At 41.3% G+C, this 18,224-nt stretch overlaps 1 protein-coding gene across 1 annotated transcript in view; it reads left to right on the plus strand.

Annotated features, from left to right (window-relative positions):
- The first annotated feature begins 1,122 nt into the window (after window positions 1-1,122).
- The window catches only part of stx1b (syntaxin 1B), a 49,267-nt gene continuing 32,165 nt past the window's right edge, over window positions 1,123-18,224 (plus strand). The window contains exon 1 of the mRNA XM_007573849.2: window positions 1,123-1,541. Within this exon, the coding sequence (XP_007573911.1) occupies window positions 1,512-1,541 (30 nt within the window). The 5' untranslated portion in view covers window positions 1,123-1,511. The remainder of the gene's footprint in view (window positions 1,542-18,224) is intronic.

The following is an 18,224-nucleotide window of genomic DNA, read 5'->3' on the forward strand; positions in this document are numbered from 1 at the left end:
ACAGGAAAAACTCAAATCCCCACAAAAGGATTTTGGTGTTTTGGATGTTTTTCAGTTTTCTGGAAGTTTGTTCCAGATTTGTGGAGCACAGAAGCTGAATGTTGCTTCTCCATGTTTGGTTCTGGTTCTGCAGAGTAGAACCAGACCCAGACATTGAGCTTGTGGCCTGGAAGGTTGCTATGACAACAGCAGCAGATCTTTAATGTATCCTGGAAATGTTCTTCAGCTGACAGAAGGCCGACTTTATATCCATCTTTGTCTCTGAAGGTTCAGGTCAGAGGTCAGCCTGAAGCTGTGTGTTGACTGTAGACCAATAACTGTAGATCTGTAACTCTAGATCAGTGTTTCTCCACCCTGGTCCTCAGCCCCCCTGCTCTGCATGTTTTAGATGAGCCTCTGTTCCAGAACAGCTGATCCAAATGATTGCAGGACCATCAGGAGCTGCAGATCCTGTTAATCACCCAGAGACACAATCCAGGTGGCAGAAGGGAAACACCTGAAACATGGAGGACAGGAGGCCTGAGGACCAGGGTGGAGAAACTCTGGACTAGATCATTCCTCCTTAACTTCAGTTTCTGTTCAGCTGGAGGAAGTTTTGTCTCATCCACACATTGATGTGTTCTCAGCATCTGTTCAGTGATTGGATGGGGTCAAAGGTCACCTGGTGACCTCATGATGAGGTGAGTATCATTATGCTAACTAATCGGTTATCTGAGTTGGCATTAAAACTGATCAGGTGTTCCTAATAAACTGGTCCAGAGCCGGACTCAGGTGATCCCAGTTGTAGCTAGTGCGCATGTGCACCCCCGCGCCCGACTCTTAACCCGCCCCTTCCATGCACGCGCACATGCGCATGCACACATACCTATATAAGGCAGCAGAGTGAACAGATTGTCCTTCCTCTGATGCTGATCCTCTCTCACCTGAAAGCAAACAGTCTGCTGCGGTGGGGGGGGCACAGACAGCAGGGAGGAGGGGCGGCAGCAGGAAGAGATGGAAGATGGAGAGGGAGCGCATGCGCGCTGCTCTCCATCCGCTCCGCATCTCCCCCTCCCTCCCCTTCTCCTTTTCTGCAGCATCAGTACCACCCTCCCAACCCCCCTCCCACCAGTCCCCCCCCGTCAGTCCCTCCCCCCTCCCTCCCCCTCTCTCTCGCTCCGTTTTCCTGCCGGGCTGCTGCTTTGCGCGCTGCGGGGCCACACTGCGACCGCACCGAGGAGGAAGAGGAGAAAGGCGCGGAGTGAAAGGGGGGGACAGATCCACTGAGGAAGAGGCAGACCGAGCTGAGGAGGAGGGCTGATTCACGCACCGTCACCGCACGGATAAAAAAACCCCTCCGAAGCAGCAGCAGAAGGCGGAGACGCGTCACACCGCGCTCTTCCTCCCTCCATCTCTGCTCCGTGAAGAAGAGGAGGACGCCCGGAGGGACCCGCTGGGATCCGGTGTTGGACAGCCCCCCTCCCGCACGGACCAGGGCCGATTCCCCGCACTCTAGCAGCCAGCTCGGCGCCATGAAGGACCGCACGGCGGAACTGCGAAGCGTAAGCTGCTTTTCCTCTCCCATCCTCCCGCTGGCCTCCATCTTCCTCCCCTCCCCTCCTCTTCCTCCTCCCGGGCCGCCGCAGCATCTCGGCCTGCCTGAGCGCGGCGGCCGGAAGATGCGGGAGGGAGAGCCGCTGGACCCGCGCTGCTGCGGGTTCCCGGCGGCTCTGCGGAGGTTCGGGTGCGGGTCGCGCTGCGGCCCGGAGCTTTTCATGCTGTGAATACAGAGTGTGCTGCAGCCCGTAATGGAGTCTGTGCGGTGTGAGCGGATGATGCGTGGCTGCAGTTTGGACTCTTTTTATTCTGATTATTTGCGGGATTTCCGCCTCTGACGGCGGATTTGAGCGGCTAGACGCAGAGGCCCAGCTCCGCCGCTCCACCGCTCCGCTCGGGTTTTTCTCCCCTCATGCAGAGCTGCATGCATGACGGGAACGCGGCTTGAAACGCACCCATCCGAGCTAATTCTAATTCGGGCCGTGCGTGTCCGTGCATGCGTGTGAGGAGGAGGGACGGAGGAGGAGATCTGACCGAGAGGAGGAAAAAATGCAGATTTTCTGTTTTCTATACGGATGGAGGCCGCATCCGGCAGCCCGCCGCCTCCCTGATGGAGAGCCGCGGGAATGTGGAGGAGGCGGGATGGATGGAGGGATGGATGGACGAACAGTTGGATGGATGCGGCTCTCCTCGTGCTCCTGCTCGGGTGATGGTGGGAGGGGGCGGTGGGGAGGCCTTCGTTGTAGGAAAGCCTCACCCATTTTATGACTGTGCGCCTCTGCGCCGGGTGAGAGCGGCGCTTTGACGCGCGGGCGGCGCGGCGCGAATGCGGCGTTTCTGGATCGCCTGGAGCGAACAGCTGATGCTGGCGGTTTGGGCGGACTGATGGGGGGAGGAGGGTGCTTGGGGGTATTTGGGGAGGTGAGGAGGTATCACGTCAAGCAGTCATACTGCTGCAGCTCCACGCGTGTCCCCCCTCCCCCCGTGGGTTCATCCAGGTTGGGATGATCTGAGTTCAGCAGTAATTTCCATTCTGTTGCATTTCTTCCTCATCCCCTGTCCCTCCGTCAGGGTGGGGGGATGAGGGTGGGGCGGAGGGGGATCAATAACCTCTGATCGGTAAATCAGCAGCTGGATGTGGAGCTGATCTGAATGAAAGAGGCCTCAGCAGAGTTTACCGCACTGCCGTCCCTCAGCAGCTTCTCTCGTCTTTCATTTGATTTCTTCTTCTTCTCCAGTAATCATCTACCAAGCCATGCTTCTTTTTCTGAGCTCTAAATTAAAAGTGCAGTTAGGACATTTCCTTTATGGATTCTTCCACTCATCATTCCTCTGATCAGCTTTGACTTGAAATATTTTATCTGGAGATAAGAAAAAATCTCATTGGATTTCCAAACTGAACCTGGAAAAGTTGAACCAGGTTCTGGAAATCTTCAGGTTGCTGTTGAACAAACCGGAGTAGGAAGGTCCTCCTCCACATCACAGCCTGACATGAGAGGGAATAAAAATCTGCCTCCGTTCGGCCCGTCACGACAGATTCTACCGAACAATAAACTGTCCCAGCAATAATTGCAATAAACATTAATTATTATTGTTTTGAGACCATTTTCAAGTAATATATTGATAATAATAGCAAAAAAAACGCAAGTACGTCCTGTCAAAAACCAAAAAACATTAACTGAGTAAAGAACTTGCAGACACACTGGAACGTTTTCTGGAGGATTTGGGAAAACAATCAGGTCAAAGGTCAAAAGACATTAAGCTTGAAAAATAAGTCTAATCTATGGTTTCCAGATGTATTAGCAGACAATCCAGTGGCAGGAACCAAAAGAAGACGTGAAGGTGAAATATATGCATGTGGTGATTTGTTTTCTTTGGGGAATGTGTGCCGGGCAGAGTCCTAGAAAAGGGACAGAGATCAGGAGGATTTCGCTACGATTGGGCCAAGATTTCCTCACATCTCGGTCATGCTGACTTAGGCTGCAGTATTGCAATGACACTTTGCTGTTCAACCAAAGTCTGTAGCATGCAGAGTCTTTTCCTGCAACGTCTCCACAGAGCATGAAAAGGAGACGGACAGAAGACACCGGACACTCTCAAAACTGGAAAGCATTTTAAACATCCAGCATGAAACACATTCAGAAGCAAAATGCAAAAAAAAAACCCTACTTCCAACAAAAAACCATAAATAAAATAGATTATAAACTCTCTAAAAGAATCCCTTCAAACAATCAGAATGGAAATGACGGAGCTCATTTCAGTTTATTATGCCATTAATTGATTGCTTATTGTGAAGAGATCAGCCTCAGGTTTAGTTTAGCTTCACTTGGTGTTCTGCTCCCAGGATTCAATTGACAATTATTTTAGTCATCAATTACTTTATTGATTAATATGATGATTAATCTATCAATAGAACTACTAGTTATGACAATTAATCGATTGCCAGAATAAGAGATTATTCTGTTGATTATTCCAACGGTTAATTAATTAATTGGATTAAAAAATTGGTGACATCCTGGAGATTGTTTAATTTAAATTGAATAATTCCTAACACTGTAAATACATTAAAAGATGCCAATCAAATAATTTAATTCATATTTTAAATTAGTAGATGAACATTTTATTACCTAAAATGCAATAACAGCATTCCATCTGCAACTAGAACATCCTTCTAGCATCCACATGTGGAAAGCCCGGGCCTTTCTGCTCGACTGAACATCAGTACAGTGGAGGGATTATTTTATGGATTAACTGATTGATAACTGGACAGAAAAAGGAACTTAATACATGATTTTTTTTTTCTTACAGTCTGAACTAAGTACAAAACTGCTCTGAGTTCGTTATTCCTAAAGCAAATAAAATTCTTTCTTAGTCAGTACTCTCCAGTTAACGATTAAGCAATCATTAAATTAGCTGATTTTTTTAAACAATCGATTAATCGGATTAATCATTTCAGCTCATTTTAAAATTTTAAACGCTGAACTTTTTTTAGCTGATTAAAGTTAAGAGCTAGTCCTGGTCTGCAGGAATGTTCACCACTTCTGGTGTCTGCGAGAGAAACTCAATTTACTGACATTTCCTGATGTGCTTTTCCTCCCGTCCAGCACAGACCAACAGTGAATCGGATTCTCCGGACTCATCATAGTTTTCCTGATTTTAGTTTCATCTTCATTAGGTTTCTCCCTCATATTCAGGTTTTTCTTATCCCATAATTTCTCTGCTATCACTCACTTTTATTCCTTCATACATCTCCCCCTCTATGCTATTCCATTTATTTTGTCTTCCTCATGAATTTTTCTAGCATCTCTTTTTGTCTTCAAACTTACTCATCCCTTTGTTTGTCCTTTTTCACCATTTCACACCCAGTCATTCCTCTTCATGAAATAAATTTGTCTTTTTAATTTCTATGCTCTGCCTTTGTGAAACACTTTGTTGTACTTTTCACAGATAAAATCACAAATGGTAAATGGGCTGAATATATCTAGAGCTTTCCAGTCATATGGACAGTTTAAAGCTCTTTACACTAGAGCCACATTCATCCAGATACGTTCAGTACACAACTCTGTGTTAGCTTCTTTGCCCAGAGGCAGATATATAGCAGGAGGAAGCTGGAATTAAACCCACAACTTTCCCATAAGGCCACTAAATTTACAGAAGCAAGGCTAAAAAAATGGAAAATAAAACCAAAAGTCTGGCTTTAGCACATGTTAGACATCATTAAACATTAATAAAATAATTAAAATGTCACTTTAATTAATGTTGATTTAACTCAGTGCCCTGCATGTTTTAGGTGTTTCCCTTCTACTACACACCTGGATTGTATCTCTGGGCGATTAACAGGCTTCTGAAGTATTTGATGGTCATGCAATCATTTGAATCAGCTGTTCTGGAATAAAGGCACATCTAAAACATGCAGAGCAGGGGGGTGGTGGGGACCGGAATTGAGAAGCACTGATTTAACTGGTCGCTATGTCTGACAGTCTCATGCTAAGTTGAAGGGTTTGTAAGTGATGTAATTATGGGATGGGTAGGGCAAATGTAAGTGCTACAACATGCATTAGAGGCTTGTAAAATAGAGACGTTTCTTTGATTGCTATATCAAACATCGCTCCTTAAAACATCAATACTCGTCTTATTAATAATTGATTTGCTGGTTCTGCTGGTTGCTGCAGCCACATGTCGACAGTATTTTAAAGAGCTGGAAACAATATCTGTGCACATGGAGTGACAGACGAATTGTTTGTGTTTGTTTGCAGCAGAGTGTGTGATCACATATCCTGTTTCATTTTCATTGACTAAAACGGGGGAGATGGGATGGGGGTTGTGCAGTCTGTGCTGGGACATAACTCACTGGTGATGGATGGATGCTGACTTTTTTTTTTTACCAACTCTGAAGACATTATCCTGATATAAATTGAGTTTTCACAGTGAAATATCACAAGTTTTCTGGTGGTCCCACAACGTGACGAGACCCCACAAAGTAGCTGTGTCTGTGCCAGGCCCCGAACACACATAAACAAGTACAGAGGTGTAAGTTTAATACAACTGATGTGTGCTGTACTGTTTCCATAGTATAGTAAATATATATTTCATAAAGTTTCAGTTCAGTTTCATGTCTGATCCATACAAGTACCATCAAGCATGATGAAGCAGTCAGTCCAAATTAAATAATTAAATTAATAATTCCTTAAAATTTAAGCTTTAATTTTCAGTTCCCTTATATTTTATGATAGTTTTGTGAAATTAAATTAAACTACTCAGTTCATCCAATTTTAATCAATCTTGGTCAAATTAATTATTAATGCAAATGGATGCTATTTTAAGGTATTTCTAATATTGAATAAAAATGTAGATGGTTAAATGAAAAACATGCAAAATGTTCAAAACTTTCCCCAATTAATCAATCACAATAATTGATTCTTAAAATAATCATTAGTTGCAGCACAAAAATCCAGTAAAATGAGCTGTTCCAGCTCTTTGCACTATTCTTAAATGATTCAGTTTATCTATATACAATCCAATTCAATCCATTCACAGCTCAAATTATTTCAGAAATTTCTTATTTAGTTTAAAACACACCAATTAAAACATTATGAAAAACCAACTTGTATAATATTTGCACTGATTCATGTAATATTGTGCTATCCATTATATTCTTTTTCCATAATGACAATTTTAAAAATATAATCATCTCAGTTTGTTTCATGGGGCTTATTAAAAAGGGGTCATATTTTTATAATTTTAATTATTTAAAGTTCAATTAATCACAGTGCAGATTTTAAACATCTGAAAGCTGAATTAGAGTTTGAATGATTATATCAGAGAGCTAGCGAGTGATCAGACTGGTCCTGATCCCTGCTAGTTTCAGGCGGTGGCAAAGCAGCCTGAGATGATGAGAGCAGCACCGTTTAATGACAATGATTAAAACCTAAAGCTGGAGAATATCTGAGGTGACATGAGGCATCTTGACAACATGAGGAAACAAACGGCTGAAAATTTGATCACTGAGTGCTGTCAGTATCACCAAGCCAGCATGTTTTCAACCCAGAACGTGTTTTTCTTTAGTTTCTGGTTTTTACTTCCTCTAACTTGTAAAGACACATTTACATCAAAATGCAGTGGATCCAATGAATACGCTCAACAAAAAGGCCTCTGCAGAACTTTCCCGACATAGGTGGATGACTCAGAAGAGTGTAAAGCTGATGGTTTTGAATACAACTGCATTTAGATCTGTCCGACAGGATGAACCATAGCATGAAGGCAACAATCCAGTCTGCACCAGGTCAAAATCGTAGCAAATCATTTAGTACAATTCAAAATTCTCCATTTATTGATTCACTCATCAAATACAATCAATTTATGTTGACAACTGTGCCAAATATTGGGTATTTGATTAAAAATAGATTGTTGCTGATGTATTACAAAGCCCTTAAGAAATAAGAGCAACACATTTTGATAAATATATAGAAATACTAATAAATTGCATAAATTTTAACAATCTAATAAAATAAAATAAAAAACATTCAAAGTTTCTGGGCAGAACATTTGTCTTCAGGCGTTTCTGGTACGCCTGTAAAACTGACGCACAAGCAACTTCTGCTAACGGTGATGAACGATGAAGCTGCTTCTCTCTGGTCCCACTGGGGGTTAATTTCTGCTTTTAAACAATCTGACTGGATGGTGGAAAAGACTAATGTGCTCAAGTTGTGCTAAAAGGAATTAGCCTATCAGTGAAGCTATGCTGGCCTAAAATAGCATCTGAATGCTAAAAATGTAGCAGCTATCACTAATGTCAGCGTCCATAGTCCACTTTTCTAAAGAATCTCCATGAATGATCAGGACTTCCTGAAACTCTGGAAAGATGAATTGACAGAATAAAAGTTTGCTCCAATCTGATGGATGAAGAACAGGTTAAAAAATATAAATATTTTTGTTTTTTTAGCTCCAATGTCCATTTATTCAATAATTCAGCAGCAAAAATGAGTTTGAATTGAAAATGTTGCTAATTTTGTCTATGGTTTTCAATAAAATTATTGACGATTAATTACAGATCCTGCAATTAACTCCATTAAAAATTTTAAATGAGTGCCACCACTAGTAAAAATGCTTCCTCCTGCTTTATGGAGACAAATGGACTTCCTGGTTCAGACGATAGAAACTAAACAAAGCCGTGTGTGCTCAGTCCTGGATAAGTGGTCTGGTTTGTTCTGCCCTTCTGGCAGCTCTGGACGGGCGGGGCTGGGTTCGTCTGACTTTATTTACTTAGAGAACACACACACACACACACCTGCTGTGGTAAGGCGTGCAAGGACACTTTGATTGCTCCGATCAGACTTTCAAATTGAGCTGCTGGGCTTCCTGTTGTATAAAGCTTTCAAAATAAAGCTGCAGAGACTCTAGCTGCTGATCTGTTTATTTGTACATTTCAAGGTCCTTGAAGGACAAATTAAATATTCAAAACCAAGTTAAAAACAGTTCAGTTTGTACTTTACATTTTTGACTATTTGTCATATTTTATGGAAGATATTAAACAAATTAGACGTCCATTCATTGTTCATTAGTTTCTTTTGATGATCATGAGTCAGCATGTGTTGGTGTTGGTTTGATGTCTGCAAGTTGCTTTAAAACAGTCATGAAGTGGCCGACTGGGCTCAGACCCAACGGGCTGCAGTCAAACCCAGCCCAATATTTGTTTATGTTTTTAATCTCATCTCAGCTACAGTGATGCAGTGATGCATCATTAACATTTCACTCAGTTTCTGCAGACATACCCTCACTGGAAACTGACACAAAGATACAAAAATATGATAAAACAGAGCTGCAGCTTAAGTCCAGGCTGTGAAGCCATCAAGTTTACAGTCAAAAGGCTTCTGGGACAACGGACAAAATGTCTTCAAAACACCAGAGAAAAAGTCCAGTCAAACTGACCTGGAGGACAAAATCTACACCAGAGTAACTGCTGGTTACTGTGGCAGAACTTGGTTGATTAAAAGAGTTTATTGCAGTTTTTGAGATGAAAACTAAGTAAAAACTTAAATTTTTGTATATAAAAAAGGATGAAATGATTAAATAAGACTACCGTACATTCAATCAGATTTAATTTTAGTCATGTGGAAGTAAGGCAATTTAAACAACCACCACTAGCCATGTTGTCAGGCTAATTTTGAGAGAACTTTTATAATGTCACTGGTTTGGAATAAATCAATCAGGCTAAGCAGAGTGTGATTTCGTCAGATGCTGATGCTATGCAGGTTGCAAATTATCATGAACCACAAATCTCAGAAAAAAAAACACCTCAAGTTAGAACATTTTTGCAAAATTGAGGAAGTTAGTTTTAATTTTGCCATTTCCAACGATTTCGAATGTGACACCTCAAAATGTATAAAATAAAGAGTTGATGGAAACATTGCAAGTGGTGCTTAATCTGTACATGCAATGCTTGTCATATTCATTACTTCCTTTTTTAAAACTATTTAGATTTGCTTTTCTTCATAAGGCTTTTTTTAGTCTGTGTGCTTCAAAATGTTGCATCCTTTGCTGATCACTTTATCAATATGTGAAATGATTTTCCCTGCATCCGTAAAAGATCATAAAAACAACTGATCTGTACGAAGGCTTAACGGACGAAATCTAGACTAAACCTAAAATGACAAGAGAATCGACTAAAACTAAGTTAAAGTCTGCAGTGAAAATGAACACGTGTCTGGAGACTCGCCAATATTCCAATGCGGTAACCGTGACGTGTTGAGCTGCGGTAAAATCTGCAGGATTTGAACCCTGTTGGTGTTCCTGCCTCAGTGGTCAAACAGCAGCCACATCAAGGACGATCTCAGCGTTTCTGCAGGCGCACAGAGGTCACTTTCACCGCTCCGTATGCAGGAATCAGGGAGCAGGACTGGAAGCTGATCAGAAGGATGCAGAGCGGCACGTCAAGGCCGCTGCAGAAACATTCAGGTTGTCAAAGAAAAGCTGGAGGAGGAGACAGGCTGGGAAACACGCAGCAGGAACTTCACCCCATCGATGGGTTGAAGGAGAACGGTCATGTTCACTTAGCAAGTCTTGATTTCCAATTCCAAATTAATTTTTTATGAACAGCTTCTGACCCCAGAAGCTGTTCACAAAGAGCAGAAGAAGAACATAGTCATGCCCCACCAGCACTCTGTTTACGGCAGTAAAGATGGCCGCCACAGCGCTATGGATAGCTCTTAAGGTTGTTCAGAGCAACAGCATGGCCACCAAGCTGATAAAAAGCTAACAGCAGTGGCCTTTGGCGGAGCATTGACTGCAGCTTCTGACCTGGTTCTGTTTGGATGTGGAGTCGGACCAGGAGTGGTGGGGTAGGCTTGTGATGCCTTCACTGACTCAGACTGCTTTCAGTTCATTATTATCATTTTCAGACATCTTTTACATCCAGATTTGCCATCTGTCTTCTTCTGATGCAGAATCATGATGCATGTCTCACATGAACAAAGTAAAAGTCGGATGAAATGTGATATGAACACTCAGGCTGCAGACGCTTTGCAAACTATTGGATATGATTTTGTTCCATGTGTCAGTGTGTGGGTTCTTTCTGGGTACTCCAGTCAGAAAACTGTTTGGTCTCCCTAACTTCCCTTTGGTGCGTCTGCATGGTTGTTTGTCTTGTGTCTGTTTTCTTGTGAGATTCAGTTTATGTGGTGTGCTTGTGCGTTCTGCTCAGACATTTCAGTTTCATCCTTTTTCTACTTCATGAAGGAGACAGTAAAGAACAGCAGCGTTACCTAAACCATTTGAAGTGACGTTGGAAAGATGAGAAAATTCCTTCATGACTTCCTAACAGAAGGGTCGGAGGTTGTTCTTGTGGTCATAATCCATCATGGCTGCAAAATGACATTTCTGAGGATTTTTTTTTTTAGTATTTTATTATTTTTAGTTTAAAAAAATTAATCTGCAGAGCAATAAAATATCTTGTCTGATGGGTTTTGGATTTTTTGACAACATTTCAAGTTTCTCCTGAAATTTCCTGAGCTGCTTTTAACAGCTTTGATTTAAATCCCAGAAATCTTCAGATGTAAGGAGCAAAAATGCTGAATAATAAATGTAAAAACATAAAAATCACCTCTCATAAATAATGAGTGATGAAATAATGAAAAATATGTGAATCATTTTTCACCCAAAGCAGAAAAATTAAGCTAAAAAATAGTTTTATTTTGTCTCACGTAGGCTTGTTCTTTAAACGTGAAGATGGAGACACGATCTGCACAAATACTCGATTCAAAATCTTTTAAGTGCTGAAATTACAAATTCTGACTTTCATTTTTCTTTTGCATTGAAATGTTGTTGCTAGGATTGATTTCCTGCCTCCTGCCTGGCAGGGTTGATTCTTTCAGACAAAGATCTGGAAGTTTGGAGATCATGTCGGACTTTTCCGTTTTCAGGACATTTTGTCCTCATTTTTAAAAACGCATCCAGACATGAACAGAGCCGTCTCTCTGATGAGAAAAACCCTCTTTCTCTCTGAAAACGAGCTGCCAGTGAAGATGCTCTGACTTTCCTCCATGCATCTGCTGACTGAAGGCAATCTGGAGCCGATTGGTCCGTCAGACGGTCATGTGACTCACGGCTGTCTCTGCTCAATGGCCTCTCTGTTGTCCCTGGCCTCCTTTATGTGTGTGTTATGTGTGTGTGCCGTCATGAATAATAGATGCACCCCTCCCCCCTCAGCAGCACGGCGAGCCTCTTCCTCCCACCCTCCTCTTCCTCATCCTTTAAAGCTCGCCCGTTTGTTCTCTCAGCCAATCAGAGAGCAGCTCCTTACTGTCAGTTACTGTCAGATTTTGGTTTCTGGCTTCACGTAGAGAGACGATGATGTCATAGTGATGTCACGGTGATGTCACAGAAGATGTGATCGTTTTACAGCTCCAGTTCTCTTTCAGTGAGCGGTCAGACTGATGAAGAGTTTTGATGCCGTCAGCAGTCCGATAAATGAAGCTGCCAAAACCTAATTATGGTTCTGGTTTATTACACAGAACTGCAGCATCAGCAACTTTTAGGGTTCAGTTATTCTCCAAGTGATGCTGAAGCAGGACTGCCCTGATTGGTCAACCTGCAGTGACTCCACCCAATATTTTGAGTATTTTTGACCAAAAACTTTGATTTTCCCATTTTCAGTTCATGTGGTCTGGAAGGAAAATGGACTCATGCTTCATTTCAGACAACACGAGCTTCCCGTTTCTGTTTTGAAGAGAAATTCATAAAAATATCCACACAGTTACGATGCGACTTTGGTTGGACCTACGTCTCTCTTCACAGTATGAAGTCTCATCGTTTTAAATTTTAATTCAACTATTTATCCCAAAAGAAACTACATGTCATAACTCAAACTATCCAAAGACCTTCAACGGGGCACAGGATGGTGATGCTGCAGGCCGGAAGTATCTCCAGTAGCAGTCAGTCTTACCTGAAGAGGCCTCTGACTGAAGACTGTTGCTGTGTGATGCTAACATGCTAACAGCTCAATGCCCAGGAATCAGAGACGGAATTCCACATGTCCTGATGACATCATCAGTTGCTAATCCATCACTTCCTTTACTTTTGCTGCTCCTCTTTAAATCCTCTGCATCATTAGAGATGTTGGAGTAGGGGATAAGATGGCTTGAACATTTTCCTCTCTCTGCACCATGAAGCCTCCTTTTCAACTCCTCTGGCATTTGGGGTCAAAGTTCAGGGATTATTTGAACTTTTGAGATGCTAATCAGCTGTTCCCAGTTGTAAAAACTACACCTTGTTTCCATGGCTACACATCATAACTTGTGTATTTAGCACTACTATTACAAGTTGAAGCTTTTCTAAAGAGACGATTAAATATTATTCGTGTGTCGAGGATACATCCAAAACTAAATTTGTCTATATTCAAAAATTCTCTGTAATTCATCGCTGTTTGAATTCCCATCTCTCCCTCTGACCCCACCCTGCCTCCTGGGGTCACACTGTGCCCCAGAGAGGAGGATTCTGGGTAATAGTTACAGTCCAAGGAGCTTTAATTTAAACAGGAATGTGTTCAATTAGAAGAAAACTGATAAAAGTCTAAAATCTGTGTCCCATGTGAGACAAAAATGAGGTTTGGCTCATCTTCAGCTGCAGCCTGAATGGTAACACGCTAATGCTAATGCTAACGGCACGGCGCTCTGGGGAACAGGAAGTGGAATCAGGACAGTTTAGAAACAGGAAATGGATTGCCATAGAGAACTTCCTGCTGCAAGGAACCATTAACATGTTGGAAAAGGTTTAAATAATTAACATTAAAACACAGAAACAACACATTGGCTTCACAGCAGTCAGCCACGTTGAGTGGTTCATGAAGCCGCAGCTTTTAATTTGTGATAAATGATGATGATGATGGCAGACATGAAACCACCTCATCATCATCATCATTTCACCCAGAGACGGCAGGAAGGAGGGAATGAATGAGCAAAGAGAGAAACCAGGTGACCCAGTCAGGGCTGTGCAGGTGAATAAATCAAACAGCCTCAGCTTCACCTTCACGCTGACAGGAAGTGAGTCACTAACCTTCATCACCTGAGCTGCCTCATCCTCCCACCTCTGACTGAACCCTGCTGAGGTCACACCAGGTCAGTTCAGGACAAACATTTCATCCTCCAGACGGATGTTTGGAATGTTCCTGTTGCATTTCATTTATTGTTATGCATCTTTATGTCTGAGGAAGTGATTACAGCACAACTGGTCACTCAGAATTAAATCCATTCAAACATCGAAAACAGAAAAAACTGAACAAAGGAGACCAAATAAATGTAAATAAAAATGGAGTAAATTGGAATAAATAAATATTGTGAAAATAAACACTGAATAAAGTAGAAAATAGACTAAAAATATGTAAAATATAATAGATTAAAAATAGACATTTCACAAAATAGAAAACACATAATGAATTAGAGACAAAACAAATAAACTAATATTAAATTAAAAATGAATTACAATAAAAGAAGAAAGCAAAAATAAACATTTAGTTAAAGATTCCATATATGTACACAATTTGTATTTTATCATCAGTTTTGTGTTTTGTCTTTTTTCCATTTTTATTTTGGATTTTATTTTTTGATTTTACAATATTAATCTGGAATTAAAATTGCAGTTGTGATTTTGTGTCGTTAACTTTCTTCAGTTGCTTCCTGTTTGAGTTTTTTTGGTCAGTTTTTATTTCAGAAACAATCTTTGTTATTAAGTTCGTTTCTTAATCTCCGTTTTTTCTGACTGGTGTTGAAGTTTTTGGGGTCAAATTTCTTTCTGCTTGTTTATTTTTGGTGTCTATATTTACTTTCTAGCCGATTCCCAAGTTTTACATTTTTTTCAGTCTTCGCTCTGTTGTGTGTGTGTGTGTGTGTGTGTGTGTACATGTACGACACACTGAGGTCACTGTAGGAAGTGGGGACATTTTCCTCGTTTTATTTTCGGCTGCCCTGCAGAGTAACGGTGTGAATTAAGTTCTGGCTAAGTTAGACTGGTGACAGAGGTTGGGTTAGACATAAAAGGAGTTACTAAAATAAATGGTAGTCGATATAAAGTCCTCAGACAGACACAAGTACAAGAATGTGTGTGTGTGTGTACAAAGAGTCTTAATTATCCAATTAGAGCCTCACCTAATTAACTATCTGCTTGGAAGCCACTTTGTCCAGGTTTTCTGTTGCTTTCTGAGCTTTGGTCGCTTGTTAAGGAGGCGTTTACGATGCAGCATCTGTGAATAAATCCCAGGTGTCGCGTTGACGCTCAGGTGAGCTGTAACACCTGAGGTGTCAGGTATTGATCCTGCTTCAGCTGTGCAGCTGCTGGAATCTAACAGATGTTTTTAGAAAGAAGAAATCCTTTCTGTTGAAAGATTTACTGACATATTTAGAGAAGGAAATCCCAATAAGACAAGTTGGGCTGATGGGTTAAAACTGTGAATATTCAGTGTCATCAGTAATCGGCTGACCGAAGCCCGTTAGTCTAAAATCCTTCTGGTTGGTCACTAAACGTCCTCGTTGGTAATACAGTGTTTCAGTTCTTGCATCAACCTCTGTGGGACCATCTTATCGGACTTCACCTGAGTCTGAGCGGGCCAGACCGCAGAAACCCTCCATCCTCTGGTTTATCGCTCAGTATTTTGCAGCCTGGTTCTGGTCGGGAATGTTTCTGAAGTCTGCAGTCATGTTTAGTTGGATCTTTTACAACATTACATGGTGTTGAGTTAATCTGGGAAACCCATTCTTTAGATCCTGAAACAATGAGGTTTCAGCACCAGAACAGCCACAACAGAACAGGAAGGAGTCTTATTTTGGCCCAAAATGAGCCGTTCTGTGCAGGATGGACCGGGTCACAGCACCAATATCTGGTTCTGCTGGAACCTACTATTTGATTGAACTGGTTCATTTTTTAACTTTCATGTCCAGTTTCTTCATCCAGTCGTAGGTTTGTCTCCCACTGCTAGAGGACTTCCTGTTTTCCGTCCAATCAGAGCCCAGAGTGCAGGGAGACACGCCCACTCCTTACATTTAAGCTTTGAAGGGTTTTGTAAATTTGTTTGGTTGACTGAACGTTTGGACATTTATTGCTTCTGGTTCTGGATGATTTGCAGCTGGATGGTTTCTGCTTGCCTTGATATTCAGCTGTTAGCATGTTAGCATGTCCTGACGGTCATGAGACTGTCACACGGCAAGTCTTCAGTCAGAGGACTCTTCAGATTCACTGTAAGACTGGCTGCTCCTGGAGCATCACCATCCACAACCACTCTGAAGTTATTTTTGCTTTGGGATAAATATAATTTTCAGGAATTTGAATTTTTGCAGATTCTATTAAATCAGGAGACAGGAAGCTGGACTCTCATTTCCTGTGGGCCGCCTCGGCTTGGCTAAAAGGTCGTTACTGGTTATCCAGAGGGTCTTGGATCCATCCGTTACGTGTTCACAGAGTGAGGACATAAAACACCAACACTTCATACAGAGGAAGACTTTCCTTCCTGTTCGTCCCTCAGCTGCTGGTTTCAGGTCTGAGTCTCTAAATGACCAGAGGACGAGCTGAGTGTCTCCGTCCTCCTTGCTGACGTTCCGCTCCATGTCAGCTCTCAGGCTGAACCTCTGGCCCGGTCACAGCTTCAATAATTCAGCAGAAACAATCAGAACCAGGTTTCTGCGGTTCTGCTCTAAACCGCCAGACATGCTGCCTTCAGGAGCGTCAGGAGATCCCAACCCCGTCTGATCAGCCGTCAGCCCTGCGTTGATTCCAGGACTGATGGAGATGGTTCTGTTTTCCAGGACAGACATTATTAATATCCTCCATGATGTCCGATTTAAGGAGCAAATATTAAACACCATCAGATCAGTCAGGAGGAGGTTGAAGTCTTTTTTCTGTTCAATACAAAAAGAAAAAATATTCACCTTTAAAAATTGGTTTTCAGGAAGAATAAAACCCTGTGATCAGAATATTCTGATGTTTATACTGGAGAGAAATGTGCAAAATACCTAAAATCAGACGGTGAAACATGTCGGATTGTTACCAACCTGCACGTCATCTTGCAACTATATTAGCATTAAAATAAAAGAAAACCATGAACTGCAGATTTTCTGTTACTTTTTCAATGATACATAAGAGCTTGTCACTGATTGGCTGGTGGCTGCAGTGCTTTTTTTCGAGCATTTTGATTGGTCTAGGCTTTGGAAGTATTAGTGAAGCTATCGGGCTAGCTCTGACGCCAGGTAAGCTAAGTTCTTAATGTTTTCAGAGGATTCCCAATAAGTTTTAGATCATTTATGATCAGTTTACTGACTTTTCACACCTTGTGGAAGAAAAGGTTTTGCATTTTGCAGAAACTCCAAATGATTTTTCGTTTTTCTCAGATGACTGTGGATCCAGGTTTTCATGGCGCAACAAATACTAAAGACATCATCCTTCACTGTCAGCGGATGCTGCTTGTGCATCAGATTTACAGTCGTACCAGAAACAAGCAATATATAAAGGTTCCGGTTCTGGACTTTTCTATGTAAAATACGGAAGAAAAACTTTCACACATCAAAATCCTGGCCCCAATTGAAATACATTCATATTTGTTAAAGATTTAAGAAATGCCTTGATAGCGTCTCTTGAAGGCAACTACACCTCTCTGCAGCAAACAGGAAGGGGCGGGACGGACCGTTGTCAGTCTCTTACCTTATTTGGAAATGGGACCATTGCAATCCGGAAGTGAAGGGGGCGCTATTCCCTATACTTCCGTTTTAATTTTCTTTTTAAATCTGTGATATATTTTCACCTTTAGGAAGGAGTTTCAATCACAGAATGTATTTAAACTTCTCTCTCATTTACTTAAGCGCAGCTCACAGTTTTTAGCTAATTCTGTAGCTTTCGGTGTACTTCTAAATCTGCTCCTTAGGTGCATCCTTTTGGACTTGCGACTGCCTCTAGTGGCGTGGGGGTGGTAACACAACCAATCTAATTACATTACTAAATCAGAATACCACAAAGTCTTTATTATTTATTATTAATTCTGGCATTACTGGCACCGTAAAAGGTAAATTATCTTATAAAACAAGATATTTTTTCATTTTCTTAAGGATGTAGAGCTAATTAAATTACAAACAATACCTTTATGCATTATAAATAATATCTATATATCTCCATCAATTATGGGAGGAACAAAAGAAATAAGCAGACATGAAAAACAACATGATCAACTATAATAAAAATACTATTCGCAATGTATTTGTAAGAAATTTAATTGAGCAAAAGTCAAAAACAAATGAATTAGGTACAGTAGAATAACAACCCAGGTTGTTAGACAGATATAAGCAAAAATTCATTTTTTGGTTTTTTACAGTGCCATGTATGTTATTGAGACATTTTGTTGGTAGAGTCTTATAAATAAAAAAAAATAAGATGAAACTATTTAATCTATCAATGTGGAAATTTTCCTTCGACTCAAACGATAAATCATATTCATGAATCACATTATCAACAATTTGTGAATACAGTAAAAACACTTAGCACGCTGAAGGTAAATGTTATCATTTAGTTTGGTTAAGAATAATTATTGCACCATCAATAAATGTCTAATAAATGTTCTTATTACCAGAGGAAAACAGCAACACCTTCATGAGCTCAGAGGGTCAAACTGATGAATAAAGAGGATGGATGATCTCTGCTGAAATATTCCTGCCATCTTT

The sequence above is a fragment of the Poecilia formosa genome, unplaced genomic scaffold (assembly GCF_000485575.1).
Source record: "Poecilia formosa unplaced genomic scaffold, Poecilia_formosa-5.1.2 Scaffold339, whole genome shotgun sequence".
Lineage (NCBI taxonomy): Eukaryota > Metazoa > Chordata > Actinopteri > Cyprinodontiformes > Poeciliidae > Poecilia > Poecilia formosa.